The sequence below is a fragment of the Euprymna scolopes genome, chromosome 18 (assembly GCF_053919585.1).
Source record: "Euprymna scolopes isolate OS-2025 chromosome 18, ASM5391958v1, whole genome shotgun sequence".
NCBI lineage: Eukaryota > Metazoa > Mollusca > Cephalopoda > Sepiida > Sepiolidae > Euprymna > Euprymna scolopes.
Window position 1 is genome coordinate 114,305,898 of NC_136499.1, and position 11,441 is coordinate 114,317,338.

Here is an 11,441-nt window from a genome sequence, read left to right on the forward strand (position 1 = left end):
CCCCTGTCGCATCAAAGAACCTACTGTTGATTTTATATGCTGAGCCCTTCTGCTTGTGCAGTGATAAAATTTTTAAAATACATCGTAATAAATTAATAAATAAATAAAAAATAAATTTTGTTTCATTTCGTTTTCGAGTTTCCGGTTCGGTCTTTAAGTGTGATGAACGCATACGATTTTTTTAGCCGTGATTTGGCCAGGGTATTCCAATAATCACATTTACAAATACATTTAATCAACAAATATGTTTTGATAAATCTAATATTTTTTCTGGATAACGCGAAAAATTAGTTTGGACAAAAAAATAAATAACACGTCTTGGCAGAAAATATTTTTTTTTTTTTTAATTCTGCTCTGTTTCTTTTGAATGTTTCCTTTTTTTTAAATTCTGCTCTGTTTCTTTTGAATGTTCCCTTTTTTTTAAATTCTGCTCTGTTTCTTTTGAATGTTCCCTTTTTTAATTCTGCTCTGTTTCTTTTGAATGTTCCTTTTTTTTAAAATTCTGCTCTGTTTCTTTTGAATGTTCCCTCTTTTTTAAATTCTGCTCTGTTTCTCTTGAATGTTCCCTTTTTTTTAAATTCTGCTCTGTTTCTTTTGAATGATCCCTTTTTTTTTAAATTCTGCTCTGTTTCTTTTGAATGTTCCCTTTTTTTTTAAATTCTGCTGTTTCTTTTGAATGATCCCTTTTTTTTAAAATTCTGCTCTGTTTCTTTTGAATGTTCCCTTTTTTTTAAATTCTGCTCTGTTTCTCTTGCATGTTCCCTTTTTTTTTAAATTCTGCTCTGTTTCTTTTGAATGTTCCCTTTTTTTTTAAATTCTGCTCTGTTTCTTTTGAATGTTCCCTTTTTTTTAAAATTCTGCTCTGTTTCTTTTGAATGTTCCCCCTTTTTTTTAAATTCTGCTCTGTTTCTTTTGAATGTTCCCTTTTTTTTTTTTTTTTTTTTTTTTTTTAAAAAACCTTTTGCTGACCTTTTTCTTTGCGGAAAGAACCACTGCACATCGAAATTATGAGTTCCCTTCTCACACCATTATAACAATGATCATATATTATAATAATGATATTCGAAAACGAGGCTACATCAAAGGGAGATCAAGCTCATATTCTTGTCCAGGGTTACCAGATGGACTTGTTATTAGCCTTCAAAAATTGTATTTGGCCGTTTTCAAAGTGTAACGTATAAACCAAGGAAGGAACAAGCAGAATCTATATAAATAAAACAGTAGATGTATGTATGTGTGTGTGAATGTATGCATATGTGTATGTATGCATATGTAAGCATGTGTATGTATGTATGTAAAAATATTTAACCGATAAACTATTGATTACATGAAACTGAAATAAACAAGAAATATAAACCATCCTTGGTGAATGGTTACTAAACATTAAAATCTTTGTTTGGATGGATGGATAACGCGTACAGAAATGTCAACAAGTTGAAATGCAAAAATGTACATTTCAACATATTTCTATTATTTTTGTGCATGTGCAAATTCATTCATAGCTTCAAGTGGTTTAATTTATCAATCTTTCTTATCTATTTACCAATAGCTCAAATGGTAGGGAATAAGTCTGGAGCTCTAAATGTTTTGGTTTCGATTCTAGCTGATAGCACCCAAGTCATTTTTTACTTTTGAAATCACTCCTACATATTGGGTACAATATGATAATCAATAAGGAACTTGCTCTATAATAATAAATACAAAATCTGCATGAATTAAAAAAATCATATTAAGCATATTTTATGACCGGGCAACGGCCAGTGACCTACTAGTCTTATTTGATGTTCTTAAGTTCTTAATTATCTTAACCCTCTGTTTTATTTGTCTCATTTCAGCCAGCCCTCACATTGGCTGTGGTCAGCCCCGTGGCAGGAACCCTGGCTTTCATCATCTTCGGATTGTCGTTGTGTACAGCTGCTATTATTTATTATCATGAACCTGCCGCATGTCTGCAAGTGGTAAGGACAAGAACAATCTTTTCTCTATTTCTGAGTTTTTGGAGACGAGGATTGAGAATTTGTATTATTTGGAATGTTCTTGCGTATTATTTTCACAATTCGACCGATGTAACCTTCGACCTTCTTCAAAGTGTCTCATATCTGCACGAAATTTCAAATGTAGTGGGGCAGATTGCGGAAACAGTCTTTCACTTAGTGATACAAACACCAAGTGAAAGATTATGGAATATCGAGATAACCTGCCCCACTAATGGAACCCTTTATTGAATCAATGAGAGCAGCATGCTCTTGTTCCATCAGCCATGACCAGGTAGACGCCCCCCCCCTTTTTTTTAACAAAGGGTCACCACTTATCAAGGCCCGGAGACCACAAGAGGATAAGGGTCATTGAGTGTACAGTAGTCAATGGGATAATTTCTTAGTAACTGTTAGTAGTAGAAATTTGGTAAATTGGATTATTTAATGGGACGGTTCAAGAATTTGTTTACATTGGACTTGAAGACAACCAAATTGTAGTCAGCTGGAAAACAAACTAACGGAAGAGAGTTCCACAGGCATGCAGTTCTAAGAAAGAAGCTTTGTTTATGGAATCTGCGTTTCGGTTTAGGCACAGATAAAGAGTGGAGAAAATTATTGACGGTGGTTTCAGCTAGACGGGTGTTTTTCGTGAAAGATTGGCGAGGAGGAACCATAGATTGGAGCTCAAACGAGTACTTGCCATGGAAATAACGATAAAGCAGAGACAGGCTTGCAACGTCTCTTCTGTGGGAAAGAGGTTGTGTAGGGAAGAGAAGAGGGCATCGCCCTAAATAATTCACAATTGCACGTCAAATCTTGCTCACACTGAGGATTGAACCTTCAACCTACAGAAGAGCGTCACTTCGAACTGAATTTTACCAACTAGCCTAGTGTTACCCCCACATGGCCTTTATGTGTGCCATGGATTTTTCATTCATCTTCTTATGGCCATATCGTCATCTTGTTCACTGGCGACAGTCGACAGGGACACGCGTGGGTCCACAAGTATAAATATAAAACACAATACAAGGAAAAAAAAACAAAAAACAAAAAAAACAAAAAGCAAAAAACAAAACAAAACAAAAACACCCAGATGCCGATACTTCCCATACATATCAGGTGGAATCTGGGTGTGTGCAAAACTGCCCTCTACATGCCGAGGTCCACATTTATAGTGTAACTCGAATATGAGAGACCCGAATATAAGAGAGATTTTCTCTGGTCCCAAATTAGAGCCTGTGTTAATGTACAGTGTAACCTGAATATAAGACAACCGTACGGAATGGCGGAGAAGTCTCTTATATCCGGGTTACACTGCATCTACTGTCTAAATAATAATACTTGCCATGCAATGTATTTTTCTTGGATTTAGAGGTTAAAAAAAATAAAAAAAATTGTTTGCTAATAGTTGTTGGTTATCAAAAGAAATACAATATTTTTCCCATAAATAAAAAAAAACAAAAAAAAACATGCCAGGCTTCCTTTCTAGGGCAATTGCTCTTGACATATAAAAGGCCTTTGATAGGGTTTTTTTTTTTTTTTTTTTACATGGGGGTCACCACTTATCAAGGCCCGAAGGCCACTCAGGGATAAGGCTTATTGCGTGTACAGTAATCAATGAGATAGTATTGTAGTAATCATTAGTATTGGGGGTTTTGATAGAGTGTCTTATTTAAGGGGGCAGTTTGTCAGGAGTTTGTTTATGTTGGACTTGAAGACATTCAAGTTGTAGTCAGGTGGGAAACAAGCAAGCGGCAGAGAGTTCCACTGGCGTGCAGTTCTAAGAAAGAAGCTCTGCTCATGGAATCTACGTTTGGATTTAGGCACAGATAAAGAGTGGGGAAATTTATTGATAGTAGTTTCAGCCAGACGGGTGTTTCTCGTGAAAGATTGGCGAGGGGGGACGAGGGATTGGAGCTCAGACGAGCACCTTCCATGGAAATAACGATAAAACAAAGACAGGCTCGCACCGTCTCTTCTGTGAGAGAGAGGTTGCAGGGAAGAGAAAAGGGCATCCCCCACTAAACTACAAAGTCTATTTTGTACTCTGTCAAGGCAGGATAGGCTGTTTTTAGCAGCTCCTGCCCAGATGTGGCAGCAGTACTCCATCCTTGGACGTACTTGGCTTTTATACAGATAGAGAATTGCATCAGTAGTGAGATATCTTCTGAAGTGGTAGAAGGATCCCACCATTTTCCCAGTGTCCCTGGCAACAGACTTGATATACGTGCTCCATTTCAGATCAGGAGCTTGTCAAAACATGGAGCCTCGCCAAGACGAGAGCCATCCATTTCAATTGATGCCAGATGGGAATCAGAGCGTTGATGATAAAGGTTTTCTTTACAAGATCTCTAGCTATGGTATAGCTGAAAATGTCTTCAATCATTAGATCATTCCTCTCTCATAGGTTCATAATAGTAGTTGATGGGCAAAAATCAGAAGCTCTCAGTATTAATGCTGGAGTCCCTCAGGGGTCCAACTTTTCCTGATCTATATTAATGATTTTCCAAATCACATCCTTAGATCATTCATAGACATTTTTGCTGCCGGCACTACCCTCTATGGTAGCACATCAAAGGCCGTAAACGACCAAGTTCTCTCCGATTCTCTCTCCTCTGATCTTAATCACGTTGTACAATGGGGAAAGGAGTGGTTGGTTACTTTTAATGCATCTAAAACCAAGCTTCTATCTTTGCATCATCAACATTCTGATCCCCATCAATTGGCATCAATTGAAATGAATGGCTCTCGTCTAGGGGGGGGGGCTCCATGTTTTGACAAGCTTCTGGGCTTGATTTTTATTCCTGATCTAAAATGGAATACATACATCAAATCTGTTGGCAAGATTGCTGGAAAAATGATGGGATCCTTCTGTCAATCCAGTAGATATCTATCTCCTGATGCAATTCTCTACCTATACAAGAGCCAGATACGCCCAAGGATGGAGTAGTGCTCTCACATTTGGGCAGGAGCTGCTAAGAAGACTTTATCTTGCCTGGACAGAGTTCAGAATAAACTTCGTAGCCTAGTGAGTAATGCCCTTTTCTCTTCCCTGCAACCTCTTTCAGAAGTGACGTTGCGAGCCTGTCTTTGTTTTATCGCTATTTTCATGGCAAGTGCTCATCTGAGTTCCAATCTATGACCCCCCCCCCTCGCCAAACATTCACAAGAAACACTTGTTTGGCTGTAAATACTACCAATAATTTCCCCACTCTTTATCTGTGCCCAAACCTAAACGTAGATTCCATGAACAGAGTTTCTTTCTTAGAACTGCACACCTGTGGAACTCTCTTCCGTTTACCTACTTTCCAGCTGACTACAATATAGTTGTCTTCAAGTCTAATGTAAATAAGTTCTTGATGAGCCGTTTCCCTTAAGTAATCCAATTTACCAAATTTACACTAACAATTACTATGATATTGTCCTTTTGACCACTGTATACTTTTTAACTGTTATCATGGCCAGAGGCCACTCGAGGATAAATGTGTGTGTGTGTGTGTGTGTGTGTGTGTGTGTGGGGGGATTCCTTTGAAAAACAAAAAACAAAAAAACCCCGTGTTCGGCACCTTCCGACGGTTTACATAATGTTTGAATCTACCGATGATAACATGGTTCCTATTCTGCATAAGTACCATTTTATCTGGTGCATAAAATAAGCTTTTCTTCCTTTTTTTCATTTCAGCACACTATTTCATACAATCCAGAATCATGCGAGCAACCACTAATTGTCCAGCAACAAGTCCTTTACTCTCCGGATATCATTATTGAAGATCCATCGGATTACCTTCCCGCTGACATTGCCTTTGACCAATCCTACAAGACGAGTGGACGCTGATAAAGAAACGGCTGCAATGCTTCATTAATTTTGCTTGGAGACATTTTATAAGTTGGGGAGGGGGGGGGGCTTAAAAAAACAAAAAAAAAAACGAAATCACTTGAACAAAAATAAGTCGATACTTCCTAACAAAATTTGTACAAAAACTGATTAAAAATTAGGCTAATTACATGTAATAAAAGTACAAAAAAGTAATGTTAATTACATGCGAAAAAAAAAAAAAAAAAATGTAAAATCAATGTAAATTATACAATTGTAATCGATTTGGAATAGTTTTGTGAAAATATAGAAAATAAGGTGCTTATTTAGAATTAAGCTTATTTAAAAAAATAAACTGCAGACAAATCTTTTATGATGTATGTACTCGTCACAGAATGAAGTCATATTCCAAAAATCAAAGTTTTTAATTATATATATATATATATATATATATATATTTTTTTTTTAGAGGAAATTGTAGCCATTACAAGGCTGATTTTGATCTCAATAGTTCGAATTGAATTGCCTCCCTTATTTATTAAGCACTAGCATGGATACCCGGCATTGCCCAGGTAGACAGAGCTGCTGCTATAAGGATATTGAGCAACCCGTAGAAAAGAACGGAAGAAGTTTCGGCAGCCCGTATGCTGAATCCCTCCGTCTAAAAAAAAAAAAAAAAAAAAGCCACAGTAGGCAGGCTCAAACCTGAAACTCGAGAGGAAAAGGGGAAAAAGCTAACATGCTGTCAATGACTTATGACCCTTCAAAATAGCATGTTTTAAACATACATTGTTTGCTAGGCGTATGTGATTTGCAAAATTCTTGACGCAAAAAGTGATCCCTCCTTGAAAGAAAAGGTCCAGTTGAACACCACAGAATCAATCATTTTTTTTTCTAATTTTCAGGTATTATGCGTCTGAGGAATGGTACCAGTTTTGACCTGATCCGATGTGGCTGATGAAAGTTCTAGTGAGACATACAAACATATATACATTCACACATTAACAGACAGGTGAAATGTATTTTTTTTTTCGTTGATTTGTCATAAAATTTGATTTTCTTAGTTAAAAAAAAAAAAAAAAAAAAAATACTTAATCGATTTATGATTTTTGGAATATGACATCATTCCAAAACACAGATGCACACATCATAAAGTTTTTTTCTTTTGAGATTTTTCTGCATTTTTGTTTTGGAAATGTTTTACTTTTAAGAACACCAAAAATAATAATTCATAGTTATGTATAAATTAAAGAGTTATTAGCACATTTTTAAACATAAGGTATATAACTCCTATTATATTCTTCAATCTAAAACGAGTTATCGTCTTGCTGATTTTTAGTTTTAGGCGATTATTTTAAAATATCTCACATTAGCAATTGTCTAGATTGCACAAAATTTGATAAACAAATCGTACCGAAACATTAAAATATTTCTAATAACAATATAACAAATGAAAATTGGCAGAAACAGTCAGATTTGTCAGCTTAAATGCTATTTGGGAGTGACCATAAAAATCTGGAAAGAAAACTATGTTTGAAGACGAAAAGAAAGCTTTACATTTTTCTTCCGTTTAGATGGTAACACGGTTTGACAAGAAATGTTAGAATGTTTTTGCAAGGAGAAAAATAATTGAATGTTAAAAAAAAAAAAAAAAAAAAAAAAATGACAATCAGAATTATTGAATTTTTTTTTTATTTTAGAAAGGTTTACTTGGTTTTAGTTAAACTTTTTTCATTTTCCGTTTTCTAACTTTGTAATAAAAAAAAATTTAATCTTGTTTGAATAAAGATTGATTTGTTCAAAATTTTGCTTGCCGTTTATTTTTCTTTTTAATTTTTAAAATCTGATTGCAAATAAGACTGATATTCATTTGTCGTGTGACTGAATCATGAAACAATTCCGACGAACGCTAAAAAGCAAATGACTAATTGCTCTTCTCTTTCTTTCTCCACATTTTAATTCGCTTTTTTTGTCACTTTCAGAAAGTTATTTTATTTTATTCATTTACTAGTGGAAGGGGCACCTGGCTTTGCCTAGGCATAAAATATGCTTAAATATATTTTAATTTGTCCAGATTTCGTATATATTATTATAGAGTTGCAATTTCAGAAGTAAAAAAAAAAAAAAAAAAAAAAGTATTTGGCTGCCATCAGCTAGAATTGAAACAAAAACTAGCATTCAAAGCTGGTGACGCTACCACTGTACCAACGTGACACGCGTATGAACAGATTAAAAATAAACTAAGATTAATGTACAAAATATATTACGACTTTTTTTCAATTTTGACCCATTAAAACTATTTTAACTGGCTAAAGACCTATAAAAGAACGGTCTTGGGAGAAGAAGAAAAAAAAAATCATTTGAGGCTACTAGCGCTGCTCTGTGACTTAGTTTCAGAGAAAATAGAGTTTGAAAATATGGAGGCAGACAGAACATATAGCCTTTTTATATATTAGATTTTTACAGAAGAGTGATTACTCGAGGATAAGGGTTAATGCGTGTATGGTGATGGAAATTAGGTAAAAATTAACTATTTAAGAGGACGGTTCAGAAAGAATTTGTTTACATTGGACTTGAAGACGACCATGTTGTAATCAGACGGAAAGCAGAACAGAGTTCCACAGCCAAGTAATTCTAGGAGAGAAGCTTTGTTCATGGAATTTGCATTTGGATTTAGGACCCAGATAAAAAGTGGGGGAAATTAGCCAATCAAATCGTTTCAAACACCAAAAAGTAATACATTCATGTAAAAGTAATAAGCCAGTCCAAACTTATAAACTCTTATAAGAGCCAATCAACAAAATCAATTTTTTTTTTTCCACATTTTCACAAAAAACAGGACCCTAAAAACATTCTCTACACCCAACCTCATGCCTTCGGCTAGGGGAGGCAAGGCGAAAAGAAACATCAATAACTTACATACGAGCCTTCTTCATTTCACATTCATTTAAAAAAATTTTTTTTTTACAATAGAAACGAATTGCTACCCATTAACACACACCAAAAAGAACAAGGTAAACCAACACACATACACAATGCTGAATAAATATCCTCACATAAGTATATTACTTACACAAGCATTTTGAAGTCTCATGACTATTTAACTTTATAACTAAACACAATTTTGTGTAAATAAAAATTCACTGATTAAAAACAACTTTTATATTCTAAAATTGTAAGACAAAAATTTTGTTTTAAAATTTTTTCTCAAGTTTTCATTTACAAAATTTTGTTCAAGTTTTCAGTTAGCACTTACTAACTAGTGACCCTTCTATTATTTCAATGTTTTGTTGGTTTCCATTTTTCGATGTACCCATAGACATTTTCATTGCTAAAACACATGTATACCTGATTTATATTAGACTAGTGAGGGGTACCTGGCGTTGCCCGGGTGTTTGGAAACTCCGGGGGGGAGGGGGGGGGGTAAAAAAAAAAAAAAAAGTTTTGGTAGGTAAGTATGAGGATCGAACCCGAACCGTTGAGGCAAATTTGTAAATTAAAGTGGGAAAAAAAAAAAAAAAAAAAAAAAACATGCGACGTTAACGATTGCCCCACCACGAGATGCTAACAGAAACACGTTTGAATTTAATTACTTGGATTTGGCAGGTGCCCGTTTTAATGAGGTCAAGTTTGACTGCGGGATTTTTATTTTCCCAAGATGTTATAGGAAAAAGACTAACCTATATGCGGCGAGCGACAAGTGTTGAATATTTATCTTCCCGAAATCGAGCAAATTAAATAGACAGGCGAGCTTCATTGTTAACTCTAAGATATTACGATTTATATGTGATATAAAAAGTTTTAAAAAGTTGTGAACCGACCGACCGCTTCTCTAAAAAAAAAAAAAAAAAAAAAACCTTTTGTAGACATACAGAAAAAGCGAACACACATACAAACATACATTTTCGCTTTTATATTTATAGATGTTGGTACAGTTCTTGGTAAAACTCAGAGATGTTATTAAAGTCAGACCATGTGACAAATTTAAGCAGAAATAAATGTTCAGATTAAAAAAAAAAAGTAAAGTAAATAATGAATCACAAGATCTGTAAAATCATGATTATGAATAGTAAATCATGGTTATGAATAGTAAATTCATTCCGATACAAAATAAGGGGAAATAACTCTAAACTGTTAAAAATTCAAAATTTGCAGATCGAGTTAAAAAAAAAAAATCGTAATATTTGGCTTGCCTACGAATGTTAACTACACTTTCATTTGTTATTTTCAAAAGAAAAGGAAACAACTAAATTTTTCATATAATTTTATTTTTCATTCATTATCATGAAATGCTATTTTATATTCATTGTAAATTATCTATAATAAGCTGGCTTTCGGTCTATCATATTTAAGTTTGAAAAAACAAAAAAAAAAAACATTTTCTTTGGTTCGTAGCAGTTAGAAGCATATTCAAACATACATAGTGATACACAGACAATCAATGCATAATTGCACGTGTGCACTCAAACCTTTTTCTTAATTTCCTAGTTTATTTATTTCTTTTACTGTATGTGTGTGAGGGGGGGAGGGTCACTATTTATCAAGGTCCAGAAGCCACTCTAGGATAAAGGTAGATTATAAGACATGATCAGTAATGGGCAGGGCTTGATTATTTAAGAGGATGTCAGAACAAGAATTTATATTAGACTTGAAAACGACCACGTTATAGTCAGCTAGGATGCAACAACATGGTATTGTGTTCCGCAGATAGATAGTTCGAGAAAAGAAACTGCATGTGAAACTTTAGTTTATTTCAATGCAGTTCCTATATGACAATGCATTGTGTATACGCACCTGGCCATAGTCTCCTGCATGCTGTGCTGGGCTAAAGTTGCTTGTCGATCCAGTTAATGCTGCAATAGAATTTCCCATCCAAAACAAATCAAATTAATAAACAAATACTGTTTGTTGTTTTGAATAAGTGGCATTAAGGTTTTAATAGCAGATTTGCATATCTTTGCTTGACAAGACTGACATACCCAAGTCTCATTCCAAAATCCCTTGACGTAATCCTCAACGGACTCACCCGTATCTGTTACTATCTGTTCAAATCGCCAGGTGAATTGACTGACAGAGGTTATCCTTGAACCAAATTGTACTATGAAATTATTGCGTCAAACTAGTGTGTTCAATATTTTTTTTTATCACCATCTTGCAAGTAATGTAGGGTTGAATGCCAATAATTGGCAGAGTGTAAAATTTTATCCGAGGTGAGGTATTCCTAATGGAGGAAGGGGGCACGATGACTGACAAAAAAAGAGCAATATTACTGTGGTGTCTACTACTGCTACTTGTTATCAATGCAACAACACTCCAGCTGTTTATGTGCTGCGCTAATGCACAGATAATCTGGTAGGGTTGAAGAATTGGTTTATAGTAGAGTTACACTTTTTACGTACCGGCATGCGAATGACATGGGAAAGTTATTTCATGTCTTTTTTTTTTTTTTTTACATAGGCATCACCACATTACCAAGGCCCAGAGGCCACTCAAGGATAAGGGTTAAAGAGTGTACAGTAGAAATTGGACAATATAGTAATCATTAGTAATGAAAATTTGGTAAATTTGATAACTTATATGGAACGGCTCATCAAGAACTTATTTACTTTAGACTTGAACACAACCATATTGTAGTCAGCCGGAAAGCAGGA

General features: G+C 34.7%; 1 protein-coding gene across 3 annotated transcripts in view; it reads left to right on the plus strand.

Annotated features, from left to right (window-relative positions):
* LOC145297777 (uncharacterized) overlaps positions 1-7,597 on the plus strand; it is a 139,905-nt gene extending 132,308 nt beyond the window's left edge. For all 3 annotated transcript variants that reach the window (XM_080144029.1, XM_080144031.1, XM_080144032.1), the window contains exons 6-7: positions 1,836-1,958; positions 5,659-7,597. In XM_080144029.1, the coding sequence (XP_080000155.1) occupies positions 1,836-1,958; positions 5,659-5,811 (276 nt within the window). In that variant the 3' untranslated portion in view covers positions 5,812-7,597. The remainder of the gene's footprint in view (positions 1-1,835; positions 1,959-5,658) is intronic.
* The last annotated feature ends 3,844 nt before the right edge of the window (positions 7,598-11,441 follow it).